Here is a 23,412-nt window from a genome sequence, read left to right as displayed (position 1 = left end):
TAGCAAATGTAATTTAAACAGTCAGGTTTACACACTTCCCCAGCTCTTGCCCTGTTACCACTCATCAGTCCCAATCCAGTCCAGCTTCTCACAACTGTGGCAAGCAGGAAGTTCAGCTGCGGCTGTTATCAAACCAGAGAGGAAGTAAACTTGGAAACCTCAGAGCCCATAACAGAAACACATTAACATGTGAACTATCCAGTTCTCCCCCATCTCATTATCACAAACTTGTCTCAACGAACTCATGCACTGTCACACAAATTTGCATCGTTTCATCCAAAGGGAATTCAAGTCTTACAAATTCTAGATATGAAAATATAAAGAGCAAAAGTCGATTTTTGTGTTTATAAGTATGAAAAACTAACCTCTAAAACCAATGTCATCCTCCCAGACCAAGATTACAAGAGCTTGAAAAAAGATTCTTAGATCAGTGCCAGGGGCTTTTTATTTGGATAAAATATAAACAGCTTCTACTAACACAGATTCATTTCCTCCATCTCATATGGGAGGGAGAGACTAAAGAATATCATACAACCCCCAACAGGATTCTTCCTGTGTGATCTACTATGAATAAATCAGGCTTATAACAGTCCCTACTTAGAAACAGAAGCATAAAAATTCTGCTCATCTCCAGACAGTGCAAAGAATTGCCAACAGGTCTTCACGAGCATCTCAGACACAGAAATTCAAGTCAGTCAGTGTGCGCTATTTAAAGTGAAACAAAATTTAAAGTGTTTTTACATCTAACTCAATTACAGCTATTAAACTATCATTGCAAGGCACCTTTTTTGTTTCAACCACACACCAAAGCAATCTAGCAAAGTGCAGGCTAGCATACCTAGCTCACTGAGATGGGGGTGGGGGAATTCCAGCAGTTATTATGTCTTCTTTAAATCTGTAATACTAGATTAACCTATTCACTACTCCTTCTACCATTTACAAATGGAAATTCAGGCAAATATTTTTCAAACATGTAGCTGAATAAGTCGGTCAACACATACCACTCTCCACAGTGCACAGCCTTCAACACTCCCACAGCAGCTGTAGTCTGCCGTTCAAAACCTTGTCCTATGTGATCTGCATGGGCTCGTGTCCGGTCTTCAAATAGCATTTCACGGGGCTCACTGGTTCGAGGTAGGTACTGCAAGTTTTTTATTTCATTGGTAGTTCTGCATAAGAAAAAATATATATTTTATATATATATAAACCATATAGTAACTTCCCTTAACTACTTAACTTCTACCCATAGTCAAGAGGATTGTTTCTCCCTTCAGTGTGAATACATGGTCAAATCAGAAATGCAGTAATACTTGAGACAAAATGCAAGTGTAATGAGCTACACAAAAATCAGAACCTATACAATATTAAAAACAAACAAACAAAAAAAACATCAGGGCCTTGAGTACACTAATAGCTCTTAATAGCCCTGACCAGCCTCAGCTGGGGTCTCCATCCACAACCCCTGCTCAGGGACCCAGGAGCTCAATTTAAACTCAGGCTCAGTCTCTGCCTTAGCTACATCATAGGAGTACTGGTCTTCAATTCAGCCAGAGTTATGCCCGGCCATGGACCCTATTGATCCCACCTCCACAGACTGACTTCCTGGCTTCATCTTGGTCCTGCCCTATCACCATGGACCTGACTGTCTATCAATGAACTGTGTCTAACCCTGCTTCCCATCCCTGGTCCTGACCTTGACCTGCAGACTGACTTCCCAGCCCGATCTCTGATCTACCTCATCACCATGAACTTGCCTGATGATCTGGAGTCTTGGCTGAACCTGGCYACCATCTCCAGGTCTGCCCTGCTCATCTTGCTAAGGTAGCGTGAGCTCCTGCGCAGCCAGTCTTGTTATCATTCTCAGCTCCTAGCTCCCTGGGCAACCAGCCCTCACTGATTTCTGACAATCAAATATAAATCTCAATTTTCCTGAAGTCATTTTTTATTATTCATGTTTCCAGCAAACAGTTGGAAAATGTGCATGTATATTTAGTTTAAAATTGTAGGATACAAAATGGAAAGAAGCAAAAGATTTGTTCAACATTTAACGAAAGTGGAGAAAACAGAGAAGTGGGAACAGAGCTGCAAAAATGCTTCTTGGACAGCCTGAGTCTACATTGTATGACCACAATACATTACTAATGTCAAATTCAAGACCCACTTAGAATGGTAGAATTATTGAGGTTGGAAGGGACCTCTTGAGATCATCCAGTCCAACCCTCCCACTAAACTAGAATGGGTTATTCAGGACCATGGCTAGTTGAGTTTTGAATATCTCCAAGGATGGGGACTCCACAACCTCTCTGAGCAACCTCTTCCAGTGCTCAACCACCCTGACAGTAAAGAGACTTCTGTCCTTATGTTTAAATGGAACTTCTTGTGTTTCCGTTTGTGCCCATTACCTCTTGTCCTGGTGCTGGATACCACTGAGAAGAGTCTAATTCTCTTCCCTGCACTCCCATCAGATATTTACACCCATTGATAAGATGCCCCGAGCCTTCTTTCCTCTAGGCTGAACAATTCCAGCCCTCTCAGCCTCTCCTCATATGATGGAGAGATGCTCTAATCCCTTAGTCATCTTCATGGCCCTTTGCCAGACTCGCCCTAGTAGGCCCACATCTCTCCTGTCCTGGGGAGCCCAGGATCGGACCCAGCACTCCAGGTGTGGCCTCACCAGGGCTGAGTAGAGGGCAAGGATCACCTCCCTTGACCTGCTGGCAGTGCTCTTCCTGATGCAGCTGAGCAGACTGTTGGCCTGCTTTACCACAAGGGCACATTGCTGGCTTGTGTACACCCACAAATCCATGGGCCCTGATGGGATGCACCCACGAGCGATGAGGGAGCTGGCGGATGTTATTGCTAGGCCACTCTCCATCATCTTTGAAAGGTCATGGAGAACAGGAGAGGTGCCTGAGGACTGGAAGAAAGCCAGTGTCACCCCAGTCTTCAAAAAGGGCAAGAAGGAGGACAAGCTCAGGAAGTGTGGGTTAGATGAGTGGACAGTGAGGTGGATTGAGAACTGGCTGAATGGCAGCGCTCAGAGGGTTGTGATCAGCGGAGCAGAGTCTAGTTGGAGGCCTGTAGCTAGCGGTGTCCCCCAGGGGTCAGTACTGGGTCCAGTCTTGTTCAACTTCTTCATCAATGACCTGGATGAAGGGACAGAGTGCACCCTCAGCAAGTTTGCCGATGATACAAAACTGGGAGGAGCGGCTGATACGCCAGAGGGCTGTGCTGCCATTCAGAGAGACCTGGACAGGCTGGAGAGGTGGGCGGAGAGGAACCTCATGAAGTTCAACAAAGGCAAGTGCAGGGTCCTGCACCTGGGGAGGAATAACCCCAGTCACCAGTACAGGTTGGGGGTTGACCTGCTGGAAAGCAGCTCTGCGGAGAAGGACCTGGGAGTGCTGGTGGACACCAAGTTAAGCATGAGGCAGCAATGTGCCCTTGTGGCCAAGAAGGCCAATGGTATGCTGGGGTGCATCAGGAAGAGTGTTGCCAGCAGGTCGAGGGAGGTGATTCTCCCCCTCTACTCAGCCCTGGTGAGGCCACATCTGGAGTACTGTGTCCAGTTCTGGGCTCCCCAGTGCAAGAGGGATGTGGCACTACTGGAGCAAGTCCAGCGAAGGGCTACAAAGATGATTAGGGGACTGGAACATCTCTCCTATGAGGAAAGGCTGAGAGAGCTGGGCCTGTTTAGCCTGGAGAAGAGAAGGCTGAGAGGAGATCTTATCAATGTGTACAAGTATCTGAAGGGAGGGTGTCAAGAGGATGGGGCCAGACTCTTTTCAGTGGTGCGCAGCAACAGGACGCAGGGCAACGGGCACAAACCGAAACACAGACAGTTCCATCTGAACATGAGAAAAAACTTCACTGTGAGGGTGGCAGAGCACTGGCACAGGTTGCCCAGAGAGGTTGTGGAGTCTCCTTCTCTGGAGATATTCAAAAGCCACCTGGATGCGATCCTGTGCAATGTACTCTAGCTGATGCTGCTTGAGCAGGGGGGTTGGACTAGATGATCTCCAGAGGTCCCTTCCAACCTCAACCATTCTGTGATTCTGTGTTCAACTGGTTGTCCACCTCCCAGGGCCTTTTCTGCCAAGGTGCTTTCCAGCCAGTTGGTCCCCAGGCTGTATTGGTGTCTGGGGTTATTCCCCCGCCAGGTGCAGGTCTTGACACTTCCCTGTATTAACTTCATGAGTTTCCTGTTGGTCCGTTTCTCCAGCCTGTCGAGGTCCCTCTCAATGCAAGCACAACCAGCTGGTGTATTGGCCGCTCCTCCCAGTTTTGTATCATCTGCAAACTTGCTGAGAGTGCACTCTGCCCCATCGTCCAGTTCATTCATGAAGATGCTGAACAGTACTGGCCTCAGTAGTGACTGGCCTCCAGCTGGACAGCCCTCCGAGCCCAGCAGTTCAGCCGGTTTTTGTTCCACCTCACTGTCCACTTTTCTAGTCCATGCTTCATGAATATGTCTATGAGGATGCTACGGGATACTGCATCCACTGTCCAAAGCCTTGCTAAAGTCAAGATAAACAACATCTACTGCTTTCCACTCATTCACTGAGCTAGTCATTTCAGTGTAGGCTTTCAGGGTGGTCAGGCATGATTTCCCCTTTGTAATCATGAGTAGTCAGCCTGGATTTACCTTCTCGGCCTTCATTTTTCAAAAGGATATCCAAGATCATTTGCTCCATCACCTTCCCAGGGACCAAGGGGAGGCTGACCAGCGTGGAGTTCCCCAGATCTTGCTTCTCTACACTTCTGGAAGGTAACAGTGGCATTTGCTTTCTTTCAGTCCTCAGGTACTTCTCCCAAATGCCGTGACCTTTCAAAGATAATCAAGAGTGGCCTCACAATGACATCAGCCAGCTCACTCAGCACTTGTAAGTGCATCCCATTGGGGCCATGGACTTGTGTACATCCAGTTTGTTTAAATATTTCCTAACCTGATCCTGCTCCACCAAAGGTAATTCTTCCTTGCTCCAGACTTTCCCTCTGGTCCGAGAGACCTGGGATTCCCGTAGACCGGTCACCTCAGTCGTTACTGGTATGAAGATGACATTGAGTGTCTTGGCCTTCTCAGTGTTTGTCACCAATTCCTCTGCCCCATTTAGCTGAGGGCTTGTTTTCTGTAATCTTCCTTTCACTACTGATATGCCTGTAGAAGCTCTTCTTATTGCCCCTTCACATCCCTCAAAATTCAACTCCAGAGGAGCTTGGGCTTTCTTAACCTCATTCCTTCTCACTCAGTTTCTCTATATTCCTCCCGAGTCATCCGATCTTGCTCTCATCTCTTGTATGTTTCCTTTTTATGCTTGAATTTTGAACACGGAGAGCTCCAAAGAAAACTCATGGCATATGAGAAATGATATCAAGTTCTGCAGAGGACATCCTTCCTCTTAAGCCAGTACTTACACCGAACACTACAGCAAGGCTTAAAGATGGCATTTAATGCTGGAAGTGTCACCTTTTAGATGACAGAAGCCCTTATCCCTTGAAGTCTTTAAAGACCAAATCATACTTGAGAACTAGGGTGTTAATACCAGTGTCCTGGCATAATTCTAATTTCAGTAGTTACATACAGCCTATTTGCATTTCCCTGTGATTTTCCCCTCACTACATCTGAAGTTCACTGCATGAAGAAAGTGAAGAACATTTAGACTGCTCTGTAACCTTAAAGTCTTCCTAAAACTTCAAAGAAGACTGGCATATTATTGGGCCAGATAGTAAACAGAACAAAAGCAAGCAAACAAACAAAAAAAACCCTTACAAAAACAGAACAAGTCCAAAGTTTATTTTGAGATCAAGATTTACATAAGTTTATACTAAGATACAGTACCAACCAGTAAAATGTTCGCGATAAACTGAATTAGTAAAGAACAAACACTAATCAGACACTAACCAAGCAAGAGTATTTCAACATACCTCTTCCTTTTGAAAGGTGACTTTGGCATGTCAGCCACAGGGATCATCTGTTCTCCTGGACGTACCCACATGATGGGACCATCATCACTGTCTTTACGACTCTCTAATTTTAAACTAGAAAGTGTTCCCCATGGCAGTGTACACTAATAGAAAATACAAGTCACAGTTTTGAAGCGAGTTACTTTAAAAACCTTTTTTTAAAGCAGCGTTTACCTGACACAATGAAAACATTTATGATACAACTGTTAAATATCTAAGCAAATATCACAGTACTCTCACTTTATTGCAACAGAATTTGAGAGTGTTGCCCCCTTCCAACCACCCCATTCCCTTTCTCTCCTTACTTTTAAGAAAGGTGATTCTTCCAACATATCAAGGAATTCAGGAAAGTAATCCCCCACTTCCTCATCAACTGCTCCAACTAGGCTGATCTGTCTCATTGGGCCAGCTCTATAGGTACCATGAGAGTATGTTCTTTTTACCTAGAAATAGAATATGACAGGCAAAGTTATACCAAGTTCACGACAGATCAAAATTTACATGCAATAAACATCTTTAATCCCTATGCTTATGTTTTCTCTGATCAATATTTGTCCTACAGAATCCTCATTATACTCAAGATTAATATGAAGTCAATTACCATAAAGACATCACCAAAGACTGTTCTCATTAAAGATATTTGACAACTTTTATTTTATATATTTTAATTCTGAACATAGGATTGAGTGACTATTGCCCTTTCAAGAAAAAAAAAAGGCTCAAGTCTAACTAAATTTTTACATTTTTCCTGTAAGAGTTATGTCATGGCACGGATCACACTGATTTACAACTAACTAAATGTTAAACAATTCCTCTGCTAACTGTACTCCCCAGTATGGTCACTTTGTTAACTAACATGAGCACATTAACTTGAGCTAATCATCACAGTGAAGACATGGCTCAAAGAGCTAGCAGAGAAAATGAGAGTGACAGCTATCCCTCCATTTTTTCCTGTGCTGTGCTAACTCTTCTTGCTCTCTCTTAGTACTTAAAGGCCATCACATTCACTCCTTCACAAAAAAATCCTTTATTTTTTATTTGCAGAGAAACACACACACTGTTATAAGGCTTCTTGAATAATCTGATTCATCATGTTATGTGAACAAAATGCTTAGGCATCAGACTGACGAGGATCACTTCCCCTTAAGCTTCTGATCTCCTATTTAACAGGCTGAAAGACACAGTAGTATTATTAGATGAAACATGAGCAGATCAGAACAGAGGGAAAAGCAAATGGATTACTGCACAAAGTAGTAAGGTGTTTCTCTTATACTGCATCTCTAGACATTCTTGTATCCAAAGCTAGAAAACAAGAAAGTTGCAAAAAAAAAAACAGTTAAAGTACATCTTAACTACTCTCCTCACCCAAACAGAGGATTAAAGTTTCTAGTAACTATGACAGTGCAGAGGAGAATTAGCAGCAGTTCCAGAAAATAAGACTAAATCACACAACATAGAACAATATTGTGCACTTCTTAGAAGCTAAAATGATTTAATAAGATGCATTCCAGAAACGCAGAACTAAATACTCTTCTTCAGATCATCATCTCAGTGACACACATCCAGGAAACGGAGGACTGGCTAAAAGTAAGGTTTTACAAAATGTCTGAGCAAATACAACAGCAAGCCATTACAGCCACAGTAAAAGTAGTGGTACTGCTAGAGAGCATTTTTCCCCTTACTCTCCAAATCCTTAGTCATGCATTCCTGCGGCTCCTTTGCACTGACACCTGCTGATTTTGTCATAAACCAGCAGCAAATATTGATTTCTGTTGAATCTCTATCAGCTCAGTCTATGGTTGCAGGTGTATCTGCACTGGCACAAAGCGGTGGGAGCTCACAGAGCTAAAGCATAGGGTCAAGGAAAGGATACTCACTTTTCATTATGGGCTTGCTGGCTAGATCAGTTCAGAATTATCCTAAAAGCTACAGATACAGTCACAAATCTGTCAATCACAGTTTACTGACACAAACTGAAGGTGCAAGAGGATAGTTGTTTCACCAGCATAAAGTAGTTCATATTCTTTCATTCCAGGCCACAATTTTAATCTGCCATTTTCATATGACAAAAATCCACACCTTCATTAAAGGGAACCATTCTTCAGCCTTTTTCCCCTGCCTCCTTCTGCTACCACAACCATTCACCTGGCACACAACGAACTTGGCGGTGGAACCAATCCAGCTGAAAACTCAACAACCTCCCCAAAACACAATTCACTGAAGTGAAGTTTGGGGAGGCTGTGGAGTTTTCAGCTGGATCCATTCACTCACTTGGCCTATCATACATCACTAGGTGTTGGCAATGAACCATAACATTAGCAGTGAAGTGTTCAAGTGAAAGATAACTCTTGCTTAAAGCAGATTAATTAGAAAATTGCTTATATATGTTCCCCAAGAGATCATGTCACTGCAAGTTAAAACAGAAAAATCAGCTCAACTCTTCTAAGCATTAGTTGTCCATCCTAATTCACTCCTAGCTCTTCTAACCAATTATGTCCCCCTCACTCACCAGGTAGAACAGATTTCTTTTCAATATCCAGGTTGAGAGAGGAGAAATACCAGATATAATGCTAAGACAAAGATGCAAACAGTGAGTGGTTCCTTCTGGGACAATATTCAGAAGTTGTAACACTGGAAATACAGCGTGAAATGTTTGAGAACTTAAGTCAAAATAAATCCATGCTGGTGATGAAAGAGGCAGATATATACATATATATATATATATATATATTCTTTTTTTTCTTTTCTTCCCTCTTTCCTGCTAGCATTAGGGCTTCTAAAGCTGGACAGGGAAACAGCATAGAGAACTGATCTGATTTTATCCCACAAAGTAACCAAGAAAATTCTGTTTTAGAAAATAAGAGAATAAGAGTTTAGTAAAGAGCCCAACCGGAAAGACTAATGCCTGACCAGAAAGAAAAGGGAGTCTGGAGAGGAAGGCAGCTGCTGGCAGTGAGCATTAGCTTCTGAAGGAGCCAGCTCCAACTCCTCACCCTCTTTCACCACTTTTTCCTGCTGCAGCAGCAGACTTGTTCTCTAGTTCAAGGCAGCAAGCAAGCACAAGAGGAGCCCTCCAGTTGCTCTCCAAAAACTCCTATCTCATCTCTTCCACTGACTGGGTTAGATCATCCTGAACTCTAGCCTCAGGGCAGGCACTGCTATTTAAATAATGCTAGCTTAAAGTAGGCTAAAGAATTAGAAAAACATATATAAAACGATACAGTCATTATTGAAGGAAAGAAGTAGCCGGCAAACAGAATTAATTACACTCAATGAAGAAAAAAAAATAGGGGTATTTAAGCAATTCTTTAAGAATTAATTTCAGAAGAAATAAATGGCTAATTTTTTAAAAAATAATTTTCTAAGACAACGCATATTGACAAGTGCAATTCAACAGAAAGATACAAGTCATACTTCTTAAGCAATTCATAAAGTTAATTATATCTAACAAAGATCAAATATGCCACGGATAAAATCCTGTGTTTTGAAATGAAACAGTGATTGTGTTGTTGCTGTAGTGAAATGCTTCAAAAGCCAATCTTATTTTAAGACCCAATTTCCATTGTTACCAGGGAAGTTCCTCGACCTTCAAAGTCTGTTAGCTTACATGAAAAATAAAAGGTTTATCTGGAATACAGAACATATACTTAAATAAAAATAAAAAATAAATAAAAATAAAAGTAATGTTCTGCCTCTTCTTAAATGCCTTATAAGATTACTACTAATTGAACATTTAAGTTGTATCCCTTATTTCTGGGCATATTCCTCAGAAAGGTGCATGTGTACAGGTTTTCTAAACAATTATTTCAAAACAGAAGAAAAACCTCTGAAGAACTGAAGAAAATCAGGTCTGGTATAAACACAAGTTTGTAGAACATAAGACATTATCTTTATTTCATTGATTTTTTTAAAGGAATCATTTTGCTAGGTAGCAATCTAAAACCTCAAAAACCTTCTGTGGATGTTTGAGCAATGACAACAGTAATCTAAGGCATATTAGCAAGCACCAAAATTTACTTTCTTTTGACTACCAGTATCCTTTGGTTGGTTTGAACATGGGAAGAGAAAGAGCTTCCCCTATATCATTCTAAACTCGCAAAAATAATGTTGATGTGCTAAAAACAGAGTATTTCTGCATCAAATCCTACATATTAATTTATGCATTTAGCATACAGAGTGTGATTACAGGTCAAAATATTATACATCTTTTACAAGGGAATCTTCCTAGATGTAACATAATAAATAAATATTTTTAAAGAGCTAAACAAGAATTTCAGAATTTTACAGGTTACAATATTTTACTGTGTTTTACTACATTATGAATTTTCTCAAATAAATAGCTGGAACAATACAGACCAAAACAAAAGAAAGAATCAATGACAAGCAATTCTGCTGTTGTCTGGTCAACAAGACTACAATCACACACACACAAATTAACTAAGCTCGGTGCGAAAAAAGACACACAGGAAAAAGACACATAGAACTAAATAAATATGACACAGGCTAACTTCTTTCATCTCATGTAGTAGCTTAGATTGGAAATATGCCACCAAAAATAAAAAAAAAGCGCGCGCACGCGCACACACACACACACCCCCCAACAGAGCCTGTGTCAATCTGTTGCACCAAAGCAGTGGAAAATGATGACACTAAAACCACTGTTGAATTCAGAATCAGTAATACTTGGGAAGTCTCTGCTGCCGAGACTAGTATAGCATCAACTGTGTTTTTAGTGCAACTTAACTTGCTGGGTTTTAAGTACAGAGTTCTAAAAAACATTTTCACATAAATCTCTTAGCATCTAAAAGAAGAATCTGAAGAGTAATACTGAAATTCTACTAAAACAATACTGAAAACATTTGAACACTGTCATTCCAGAAATAGGAAATATTTTAGACATTATGTTTTGAAGACATTTGGATATTCTTTATGGGAAAAGATACAAACGTAGGAACTACAAGCAACAGTCCAGGAAATGAAACATTTCAAGAATGTGAACTGGGGCAAAGTCACAAACAAATCTCTACTTTTTTTTTTTTAATTTATATATATATATATATATATATATATATATATATATAAATGCAAGTATATATATTCAGTTCTTCAAGTTCTAACATTTTTCTATGAAAATTTTAATGCTTTAAATGTCCTTCAGTTTTTCAGCTTTAAAACCAGCCTGGAAAAAGTCAACATACAACATTAGAAACATAGCAGGGGAAGAAACACCACCCAAAATCATTTCTCAAGAAACCCACAAAGTCCCACCAAACAATAAAATAAAAATAAGGAAAAAAAATACATTAAACCACCATAAAAATATGCTGGGAAATCAGAGAGTTTCAGAATATTAGGTTTTCATTTCAGTACACAAGCCCACAAGAATGCACTTAAAAATTCTTATCTTAGAAGTAGAAACATCCAACTTCAGGTTCACTGTTCTTCCCCTAATTCAGCTACCTGAACAGCCATGAATGCTTAAGAAAAAAGGCAATGCAGCATTCCTTCTTATTTGATACATTTTGAAAAAGTGCCCGAGAGGCTTTCTGTTCCTTGACACCTCTTTTCACATCCTTAAAAGTTTAAGTATATTTTCCAAATGGGAACTGATTTAAATAATATTTGTTCAGTGAAATTTTTCATATTTTAAAATTGCTCTGACTTTAAAAACATTTGCAAATCTACTTGTCTGCTTTTTACTTTTAAACCACATGCACTTCACAGTTTCTGGTATCAGAAAAAGATTCCTCAGATTCCTTCAAAGATTCAGATTCCTGAAGTTTTTCAAATGTGATCCATCATCTTTAAAGCTTTAATTTCAATGAACATACCATTTCCCAATTAGAAGACTTTGGAAAAGCAATCCCAAGCATTTCTACTACACAGCAGAGTTCCACTACTGTCCTTTTACCATTGTAGTTAACGTCATTTCACGTACTTCACAATGCAACTGAAGCCCTTAAATAATACTATGGCTGGCTGGATGGAGGAAAACACATTTTTAAAAACAAGACTTACTATTTTGAAATCAACAGACACAAAAAATAGTGGAGCAGGTGATAAAGAATTCAGGAAATAGTTTTAAACTAGCATCGATTAGAAACCATCATGGAAAATTATCTCAAAGCAAAGTGGCCATACTCTTATAACTCAAAAAGATGTATGCCAAGATTCAGCCTCAGATCCTGTCCAAGCTGCCAGTACAGACCTTCTACAGGGTTTTGGTTTGGTATATATTAAAAAGACCAAAAAAAAAGAGTAATATATTATTTTAATTTTAGATTTATTGGCTAAAGTTTCCTTGAAACAATCTCAAAAGGTAACTATTTTCTAAGCAAAAAACAAAAGAGCCTGCGTGCAGATTTCTAATCTCATTCCATGCGAACCGATTCTCTTGTTCAGTGCCATTCAGTAAGTAAAAACCAAGATTTTTGCTTTGAAGATAATAGGTTGCCATCATCTATCAAAGATGAGCCTCTTACATATAGTCATATGGATTATTTGATAAAGAAAGAATAGGGGCAAGCTATTCATGCTTTAATAAAGCAAAAATTCAATGTTACATAAGCCAGAAGGGGGAAAAAAAAAAAAAAAAAGAAGAAGGAAGCTATACTTTGGGGAACTTGCATAACAGCAACCAGTTACTGATAACCCTTAAAATTTAATAACTAACCAAACATACAAGAAGAGCTTAAGAGCAAGAAGCAAATCCTACCAAAATTGCTACTGGAACACATACAACTAGAAGTATACACAGTTCAAATACAAAGAACTCCTCTGACCACAGAATACAAGAAAATAACACAATATATGGAAATTATAGAAATATACAGACATAGTATTTTACTTGCTTAAAGATTTGTACAATCTAATTACTTCAAATTTACTTTAAAGAAAAATGTTTTCATCAAGTTCCCTCAAATATTTGAAGAGCATTTTCACAGAAGCAGGATTTCACAAATTAGAAAAAGAGTGAACAGCAAAAGTTGGGGGGGGGGGGGGGAGAAAGGGACACTTCTCTTCAAAGATAAACTTACAAGAACTAAACAAGGAGCAAAGACAAGATGAGGTTAAAAAAGGCTGAAAAGAGATCTGAAATGAGAAATCCATGTCCAGAACTGTTCAGAAACAAGGACAACCACCAATCTGACAAATGACAACACAAACATGAGCCATAAGAATCATTACTTGCGTTTTTTCCCCTCTAAAGTGCATATATTATTCTTTATACTCTCTGAATATACAGTGTCTTTCATAATTAACACAAGCAACACAGAATAATGACTTCCAACAGCAGCAGGGGGGAACGATTCCTCTGAAGGCGCAGTTAAGCGAGACAAGGCAAATCACTGGCCCTTGGGGAGTGGGCTGAGTCTGTACAGTTCTGCACTCCTCCCTGAGCTACCTCAGGCATAGTGAACTATTACGACTTGCTAACTTTGCAGTAAAACTCCCTCACTTGGGGACAGGTTAGTTTTCTGCCGGATTAGCAAGATGAATTGGTCAAAGCACCACCACCACTCGGCACAAGAACCTGCACCTGGGAGCAAAAAGAAGGGGGGACATTCTCTTTTAGCAGCAGCAAGTGCTAGATTGGCTCAGTTATTTTGTGTAACTGCACACCGATTAGAGTAAAATAAATAAAACTTTTCCTGAACTGAAAATGCTGAGTATCCTCAGTTACCCTAGAGTACCAAGGCAGTAAGCTAAAGAAACAGAGCTGTAATAAAATCAATGAGAACTCAAAATATGAGTCTTCAAAGCTGGAAAAAGATAAACATATCTTCTTAAAAAACAGGTGCCAAGAGAAGCAAGACCTAGAAAATGACAAACCACTTAGCCTACCTTCAATTTCCAGGAAAAAGAGTTAGCTAAACACTTAACAGTCCTAAACACCTAGAAAATAAGATGGTACGAGCTAACAAATACGGACATGTCAAAAAACAATCAAGTCAAACCAACTTTCCTTTCTATGACAGAATAAGCTTTTTCAGAGAGCCAGTAGACTTTCTTGATTTTTGACTCTATCTTTCATTATGTTCTCAAAACATAGCTACAGAAACATGGTCTAGTAACAGCAAATATAAAGTAGACTGTTTTCAGTTTTCCATTTTCTGTATTCAAATATCTATCAACATGAAAGGACCTATTTTGTGTTATTCAAAAAGGATCTTCCTTTGAACACAACATATACTTATTAAATCTACAGGTAACACAAAGCTGCAAACCTACTCTACAGGAAAGGATCAAAGCTAGCAAGATCCTTGATAAGCTGGAGAAGAGATTCTGAATATGCAGAATGTAATTCAGTTTGAATAAAAGCAGAGAAATGCTAAGGCATCCATAATTAACTACATAAATATGAAAAGGGGAGTGACTCACTTGGTAGGAGCTGCTGCTACAGCAGACCACAAACTGCTCCAAAAAAAGGCAGGAGCAGACAATCAAGAGCATTCCCGGAAGACACTCAAAGCAATCCTTTCACACTCCTTGGTAATGGTAATGTTTCCAATGGACACTGTCTCCATTTTCAGTACTGCATTTTAAGAAAAATTGACTGAAGAAAGCATAAGGGAGAGCAGTAAGAATGATCAGGATATAACATGTAATGGTAGGCCGAAATAACTAAAATGACAATCGGGGTGGGGGGGGGGAGAGATAAAGAGTCTTCAGCTATGGAGAACACTAGAAGCATGAGCTGTTTTCCTTGTCCACTGATGATTAGAATAAAAGGAATCATAGCAGGATTAAGATAAGAGGATAGACAAGAACAAAGATGGCTCAAGAACCCCCTTGGGAACTGTGGAACCACCCAGAGATCTCCAGCAAACGCTTTAAACAGACAAGCATTTGTTTCAAGCCATTGTCATGGCTTAAAAATAGTCAATCCTGCCTTGAAGCACAGGAATTGTTAGGTATCTCTCAGGATTCCTTCTACACCACCTCTGTACAAGTAGAGTGGTCTCTGGGACAAACTTTGAAGCACAGTACAATCAATTCACGAAGCATTATTATTGCGAAACATGAAGAACTGTGCACTTTGGGGTTTTAGCAAGACAGGAGGAGTTTACACTTACTCAGCAAGAGGACACATAAGTTTCAGCACATTACAGGCATTTGCCTTAACAGTACTAAATAGTTTAGATGAAGTGATGTAAGCTGCAAGCTGGTGACAAGAGTTGATTATTTAGGTTCTTAAGTAAGATTTATAGCTATCAGATAACTGATGTAGATACTGCCATCTACACAGCTAGAGGTACCTAAAGATCTTAGACTGTTCCCACAGTGCAGCCAGAAAGAGAGTGACTTAGTGGCCACAAGCATACCCAGACTAAGCATACCATTTTGCCAGATTACCGAAACAGTCTGCTCAAGCCTCAGAGTTCAGAGATGGTTTGCAGAAACAGAATTGTTCTATTAATCTAAAAGTGTTAAGAATTTAGTTACAAGTATTTAAATGTAGGCCCAAGACAGGCAGTGAAGAGCTCCCAAATTCCTCTCCCTCCAATATTTAAAACCTAATTCTGATTAAGCCGAATCGGTTCCAACACAAACTTCTCTCTTCCGTGCCTACTGTAGCTTTTCTCACAAGCTTCTGTCTACTTCTGGTCTCTTAATAAACGAAATAATATCACTTCTTTCCAATACACCTCTGTCTGACAGAAAAGCTGGGAGGATTTAGTCTTTCACACCTGTAATTGTGAAAGCTAAGTAACAACTTAAGAAATGCAAACATTCAAGTTAGAGATGGGAGGACTCAAACAGTTTTGATCCCAAAACCAGAAGTTACTGCGGAATCTGTCTAATACCACAGAACTTAGTGACCTGAGAATATGCATTACTGTCAACCTCTCCTCCCCCTCAAAACCCACCTCATCCGCCACAGAACAGAATGGGGAAGCTTACTGAGTAGTATGGAAATAGTTAACTTAAGAAATATAAAAACTTTTTTGTAAAAGTAACCAGTAAAAAGGAGTTAAAATAATCAGTAAAAAAGAGTTATAAGCTAAGCCTGAAATGTAAAGTCTCACAAATTTCCATTTTATACATATATTAAATCTTGTTAAACACATTTGTCACACCAACTCCATGTGCTAGAATGAGACCTCAGAAACAACCAAAATGAGGCTCACTTTAGTAGATGAGGTTTCAGTGTTTTAGTTAAACAAAATTAGCAGACCAATAGCTAATTTTCTTAAATCTAAAGAAGGTTGTGATACGCATTTGAAGTGAACTGGACAAACTGACTTCCTACTTAGACACCTGAGCATGACTCATCTCTCAACTGAGATTATAAAACAACGGCTAGACATTACATCGGCAGCTCAGAGTAACAGCGAAAAGAGTCATATAGAGCTTTTGCAAGCTTTTTCAAAGCTTGAAGTTTCATTGAAACGTACTGCAAGAACGCACCATCCCCTGGAGAGCCACCAAGGACTCAACCAGACAAGAAAATACTAATCTGCACAGAACTACTCAGTGATCATATAAATTGTTACCTTTTTACAAAAGTACAAAACTGAAAAAGAGGGGTAACTGACACTAACAAGTCAGAAATTCATGCAAGAAAAAAAAAAGATATAGTTGAAGGTTATTAAACACAAACCCCACCATCCTCAGATTCAAAAAGGTCCTGCGTAACCCTGGGGGATGAGCGTTCTGATACAGTGCCACTCTGATTACTATATTCTCATACCCCTTTTTAGACACCTCCAACACTGACCCCAGTCTGAAAGGAGAACACTGTGCAAACCTTTCAACTGCAGCACATCACCTATTCATATGGAACATACAAGCAGCCAGAATAAGGTGAAAAATAATTAAGTATTAAATACAACTAAAAGCAACCGAGGCAACCAAGACACTGGCTTAAATATTCCATGAAACAGCAATACTGTGCGAAAGAAGATAAAAAGAAGTCTGGTGTAAGCCTGTACACATTATTTGTAAACACTCCTTATGTTAGCAAAAAGATACAGAAAGAGCCAAGCATTTTCTGTCAGGCAACCAAATTCTGACAAGCGATAAAACGCTAAGAAGACTTTCTGAAAAACCCAAGAGAAAACAAAGAAGAGGCAGATACCAGAGCTAAGCCTCCAGCCAAGTAAAATACAGATTAGAAGACAAACTATGATGTTGACTATCTTGAATGCTATAACATACAAATTTTGGCTTCCTTCATTCACTGTATTCTTTCTTTCTGGTGCTGCTCCTTCAGCTCTTCCTTCAGTTACAGAAAAATGGAAAAAGATGCTCTCTCAAAACCAGCGACCACAGGACTGGTTTAACTAGAGATACTGTTGCAATAGCAGGCTAATGCATCCTTTTAATAAGATGCTTCCATTAGAATTTGTAAAAATAAAATAAAAATCAAATAAAAATCAAATTTGGGTTTTTTTAACTATGTCTTTAAGACAGCTATTAACACACAATTATGTTTGCATTAATGATGCCTAAGATTAAACAAAGTAAAAAACACATACAAAAATCATTTTTCTTGAAGAAACAAACAGTAATAGGCAAAGATACCATAACTGAATTAAAATAAGAAGTTGGGAGTGAAATACATAGTAACTGCGTATCTTGTTTCTCTACAATCTCTAATATTATGAACAAAAAGAAGAATTTACTACAGTAAATACTATACTATAGTAATGCTGCTGATCTGTATAAGAGGCTGAAGGAGTCACAAAAGATTCTAAAAGTACAGTTTTGGTCAATATTAAATTTGTTCAAATTTGTAGCATAATGCTGTAATTCATATGCATGTTCAGAAATACCAAACTGGACAATCCAAATATAGACTCAAGTTCTACCTGTACATACTGCTTTTGAAAGAATGTGGCAGTTTTTTCATCTTGAAATTAAAAGTGGACTCTTCTTTATGTAGCAAGATGTAGCCAAAGTGTCCTGCTTTTGCAAGGGCACAAATTCTGATCTCAAAGGACTCTCCAAAGGGAAGAGAGCATTACAGAAAACAATAGAAAAAAATGAGAACATTTGTATTTGATCACTACAAAAGCCTGGAGTATTGCGGAACCAGATTCCATGAACTGCATTACTTTCTTCGCTTGAAAGAATGCGAAAAGGCATTCATCTGAAGTCCTTGCTGACAACAGCTCTCTAGAAAATAATCAAATGTTAGTGTTTAGGGTGGAGAATAGAGACTTACGTTTATTAAAACTCCAGAAGACACCGACAGTACTTAAATGTTAACACATGTTATTTAACCAATGGACTCACCTGTAGGAGGTGATTATATGGCCTCAAAAGGCTTTACGCCAGATAAGACCACAGTTTCTGGTTTACAGCTTTGTAACTGACAACAGCCAACTTCAGATATTAGGAGTGAAGCAAAAGTACAAGCCCTCTTACAATAAATCATACCAGGAAATTAACTATGTTGATTCATAAACTAGGAAAACATCTAAACAATTTTTCCTCCTATAAGTGGGCTATGATGCTAATAGAAAACCATCCTGAATTTATCACTTCAAGCAAAGAGAAAGAATGCCATTTTTTCATTACAGGAATCATAGAATCACAGGTTCATTCCATCTGGAAGGGACCTTAGGAGGTCACCGAGTGCAAACTCCCGCTCCTGCTGGGTCAACACTGAATTCAGGCCAGCTTGCTCAGGGCTTTTTCTCACTTAGCTGCTGAAAGTCTCCAAGGATGGAGATTCTACAACCTCTCTGGGAAACCTGTTCCAGTGCTTTAATCAAAGTTTTCTTTACCTCTGGGCAGAGTCCTGCCTCTCTGTTTCAACTTACAACCACTGTTCCTTGTTCTCCTGCCATGTACCTCAGTAACCTTTCTCATAGATATCAGAAGGCTGCTATTAGGTCCTCCTGAAGCCTTCTCTCCTTCATGGTAAACAAGCCCAGGTCCCTCAGCCTCTCCTTGCAAGTCACGTGCTTCAACTCCCTGACCAGATTTGGCAGTCCTCCACTAGATTTACTCAAGTTTATCAACAACTTTCCTGTACTGGGAGAGGCCAAAACTGGGTGCAGTATCCTAGATGTTGTCTAGCAAGCAATAAGTAAAGGAAAAATAATCACTTCCCCATCTACTGACTACAGTCCTGTTGATGCAGTCCAGTATGCTATTAGTCTTCATCTGCTATGTACTGTTCACCAGTCACTAAAAAAAGTTGTAAATCCAAGTCTTAAAGCAGTCCGACTAATCCGGTGCATTTCTAATGCATATGCTATCATTTTATCTAGGTAACAAAAATGGGATCAAAGACCATACCTATAAAGAAATTCTTATACAAAATGACTGAAGACAGAACAGCTCAGGGTTGCTACCCATAACATATTCTGTAAGTTTCACTATTAAGGTAATGATTCAGTTTACATACTGAAAAGTGTTAGTGAATACAGTAATTTCATAAAATAATCATATTCTGTGGCAGAACACGATGTTTTGTTAACTAGCACCCCAAATGTTTCTGGGCAGCAACATCTTAGTTCTGCACATCCTTACAGATAATATATACTTAAGATTTGTCAGTACATGCAATAAAGGTTTCCATGCAGATATTTATGTAGCTAAACTACATCAGGTGACAGTGTAACTTACGTTTGAATACTTCATAATCATCTAAAAAAGTGAAGACTAAAATAGTTCTTAAAGGCATTCCATATACCATTTAAAAGTCACAATTAAGGATTTGTTTCTACTCAAGTTAAACATGTAATCATGATCTAAAGTTGACAGAGCGAAAAACAGGATTTTCTTCACAAGCATTTTCAGAATCACTGTATGGGTTTTTACATAACACCTTCATCACCATGCTGGTAATCTAAGAAAATTTTCTCCTAATCGTATAGGACCTGAAATACAAATACTTGATATGCAATAGCACTGTATCTTTTACAGCAAGTTAATAAATACTAGTGATGATACTTAAACAGTAGTTAGAGATTATACAGCCATCTCCCTTTTTTTTTTTTTTGGGGGGGGGGGAAGGGGGAGGGAAATCAATTCAAAAGCTACCTACCATTTTGCCACATATTTTAAAACAGCTTTCAAGGGAATACAACTAATTGGGAGTGAATGGGAAGGGGAGAAGACCACACTAGTAGTAAAGTTAACCACCTTTATGTTCTCCTCTAAAAATGGCTTTAGAAGCTCTGAAATACAAATGAAACCACAATTAACTGTGCCCTACACAGGTTTTGTACATAACATTATACTAATGTTTTCAAAGTTTTTAGTTTTATGAAAAGTTCATATAGATACGCCCAGATATCCACAGCTAAATAATTTTCATGCTCCAAAACTCACAGTTAAGTTTCAGCTACTGGAAACAAATCCACAAAAACCTGCATACACATGCATGCACACATTTCCCCACCCCCCATAAAAAGCAAATTTACATCTCAGTCTAAACAGGCTCTGTATCTTTAATATTGCAGAACTAATTTAAAGAATTCCCTTGCTTCTAGTCTTCCACTTTATCCACACAGCACAGCTAATAGTAACTGTATTCTTAAAAAAAAAAAAAAAAAAATCATTATTTACAGTTGTTTGAAACCATTATATGACATTATAAAGTAAAATGTATAACCTCTTACCTGAGCATGAAAATTTGACATAGTCGTTGTCTCTATATCTTTCTTTCCCAAAATCTCCATTTTCACTGGTGAATTGGGAAAATTAAATGAAAAGTAGTCTAAAAAGTCAGGTAAATAAGTAGCTGCCCCATGAACAATACCCATTACATAGTAAGCTGCACAGTTTTCATTTTCACTAAAAACCAGACCTACAAACTCTTCTGCAAATCTCTCCATCTCCACAGGAGATAAGTGGGAGAGTTCATTACTGTAGGCATGGATAACTGATGCACCTCCGTTAGGCTGGTGCTCAATATGAATCAGCTGTTTGAACTCCAATGTGTCCAACCTTTTGAGTTTATTTTGAACCCGTGGCTCCTTTAACGAGACAAATGGAAACTCACTGTTCTCTGGTATCTTGGACTCATAGTCCTTCTTGGGATCCATATTTTTCCCATTGAAATCCTTAAGATGATCATCTATGATGCCTTTGGCTTCCTGATCCTCAACATCAGAAACCAGTCCTGAGCAGATGGTCTGAATGGATTTGCTGTACATTTTTGGACGCTTCCTTTTCTCATTCTCTTTATGTTTCTTTTTCTTTTTCTTCTTAACTTTTTTAATCTGTAGCTCTTCTGCATTGGTTTTTGGTTTCTCCTTCCCACCTGTTGAGAGGAAAAAGGTCTCTTAAGCACCTTTATATAAAAATATGTACACACACACACACACACACTTAGAGATGAGGATTCAAAGCTACCAATATCCTCATCAAGGCACACAGAGAGACCAATACTGAGTGCCACATAACATGTGGGTATCTTACCAGAAAGAAGTAGAGACACCTGCCACAGTCACACTGTATGACTGACAAAAATAAAGCTTCAGGAAAAGAAACACTCACAGAAAACAAGTTTTCCAAGAATGTTTTCAAGGTCAGTCACTATCCTATCCATACCATTTAACTGGTCATCAGAAATTATAACACTACAGAGTTCAGACACATTAGATGATTGCTGTCAACAAACATTGACCATTTGTAAATGCCCTGTTTGGCAACAAGTATCATTCATCCGCAAACCGTCCACAAATGCTGCTGCCAAAGCCTGCCTTGCCAGATGGATTTATGTGGTCAATCTTCCAGAACCAAATAAACTTTGCAGAAATAACGTGAAAATATCTAAAAACTGACCACAGACTTCCTTTAAAATAAAAACAATAACAATAAACCCTTGCAATAATAGAAGGAGAAGAAGCTAGCATAAAAACTACATAACATGCAAGCTGAACTGAAAACAAACCGTAAGGGCCTAAAGCTAAGAGTATACATTTGGGAGACAACGTGGTCAAGTGATTCCGAAGGTTAGAAGCCCCCCCTTTCTTTTAAGGTGTTTTTTCATACAGCACTTTTCCACAAGTCATAAATGGGATAGCTGGAAAGCTTCCATCACTAGACTTTCCTAAAGTCTAGCTGTTGATACAAACTCATTTCTTGATCTGATGATTCAAATTACTAGACATGTCAGAGCACAAAATTACATTCACAGAAAAGGATTCAAGATTAGCCGGTTCACAGACAAAAGTTTAGAAAAGTCTTGCAGTGAAATGCACAATTTTAAAGTACTCAAATTCACAGAAGTTAACTAACACACTAATTTCCATGCCAGCATCTACTACTATGCTGCAGCAGACTGACTTCAACTTGCTATTCTTAGCCCAAGTAATCCACGATACAGTCCTCCCTATGCCCCACAAAGGTCCCCTCTCAGCTGCTGGGGCACAGAATCATGCATCCTGCTGATAATTAAGAGGTCTGGATATGGAACATGCATAGACACCGGCAAGGAGAACAAGCAATTAAGGCACTCGCCTCTGTGAGCCTCTTGAGGCCTGTCACAGCAGCTACACACCTCTGGGATTTCCAACAGGGAGACAGATGAGCTAGTTTTCTTTCTAGCTTCTATTTTCTCATCTTTTAGGGGAAAGAAGTACCCTGAGCTCACTCATTCCTTATTTGGCCCAAACAAGAAAATGGGCTCTAGGATTTCTTAACCTAATCCACAGATACAAGAGCTACAAAGACTCCCCTGCCTCTACATCAGATTTAACACAGCATACTCTATGAGCACAATTTCAGTTTAACCTAACCAAGAGCAACTGCCAAAAGGCACAGTATCCTCATGAAAACCTGCCCTGCCATTAGATTATGTTTAATGAAAAAAAAAAAGAAAAAAAAATGTGTGCCTCTGCAACATTACTGCCTCATCTGGTACATACAATACTCAATACTTCTTCATTACAGTCTTCCTCCTGCCACATTTTTAAATCTAGTGGGCATGGAAAGACCAGAAAGAGCAGCAACACATGTCCAAGCAGTTACCTCATCCTTACAGGAATCATAAACATAGTTCATTGAGGGTGCCAGGGTACTTCATTTTTCCCCAAGTGAAAACCTGCAGCCAAAACATCATCACCTGACAGAATAATCAGCTGCTGTTCATGTTCCCTGGCATCCTAATGGGCATCATTATGGTGCCAGTTCCAGTCAGGGGGAAATAAAAACAAAGAAATAATTATGACAGTGGGCAGTTCCATAGCATACACTTTAAAATCCCAACCCAAACCTCAATTATGGACTATAAAATGGAGAACAGTTCTTTTCTCCTCCTGACTGCAAGAATATACAACTAGAGAGCATCCAAGACTGCAAGTATTTCAAATCTCTAAAAGTGTTTTAATTTACCATTTGAAAAATGATTTCACTCTAAATATGAAAAATCTTTGCTATACTGAATGATAACAAAGATGTCAAAAGTTTTCAAATATTGTACCAGCCTGAATATAGAGAATATGGAATTAGACCACCGAATGCTGTAGCAAGGCTGGGGGG

The 23,412-nt window shown here is 39.1% G+C and overlaps 1 protein-coding gene across 7 annotated transcripts in view; it reads right to left on the bottom strand.

Moving 5' to 3' along the window:
- The window catches only part of RSBN1L (round spermatid basic protein 1 like), a 61,929-nt gene that overhangs the window by 11,600 nt on the left and 26,917 nt on the right, over positions 1 to 23,412 (bottom strand). For 6 of the 7 annotated variants that reach the window (XR_003253825.1, XM_026067700.1, XM_026067701.1 and 3 more), the window contains 4 exons: positions 20,547 to 21,190; positions 6,270 to 6,407; positions 5,926 to 6,068; positions 1,002 to 1,169 (listed from right to left, as the gene is read on the bottom strand). Coding sequence is in view for 6 of the 7 variants with exons in the window: in XM_026067700.1 (XP_025923485.1) it covers positions 1,002 to 1,169; positions 5,926 to 6,068; positions 6,270 to 6,407; positions 20,547 to 21,190 (1,093 nt within the window). In the remaining variant the exon portion in view is untranslated. The remainder of the gene's footprint in view (positions 1 to 1,001; positions 1,170 to 5,925; positions 6,069 to 6,269; positions 6,408 to 20,546; positions 21,191 to 23,412) is intronic. The other variant, XM_026067705.1, reaches the window with a different exon arrangement.

Source organism: Apteryx rowi, unplaced genomic scaffold (assembly GCF_003343035.1).
Source record: "Apteryx rowi isolate R43461 unplaced genomic scaffold, aptRow1 scaffold_261, whole genome shotgun sequence".
NCBI lineage: Eukaryota > Metazoa > Chordata > Aves > Apterygiformes > Apterygidae > Apteryx > Apteryx rowi.
Note: the sequence above shows the minus strand (reverse complement) of the source record. Positions and strands in the feature narration are given on the sequence as shown.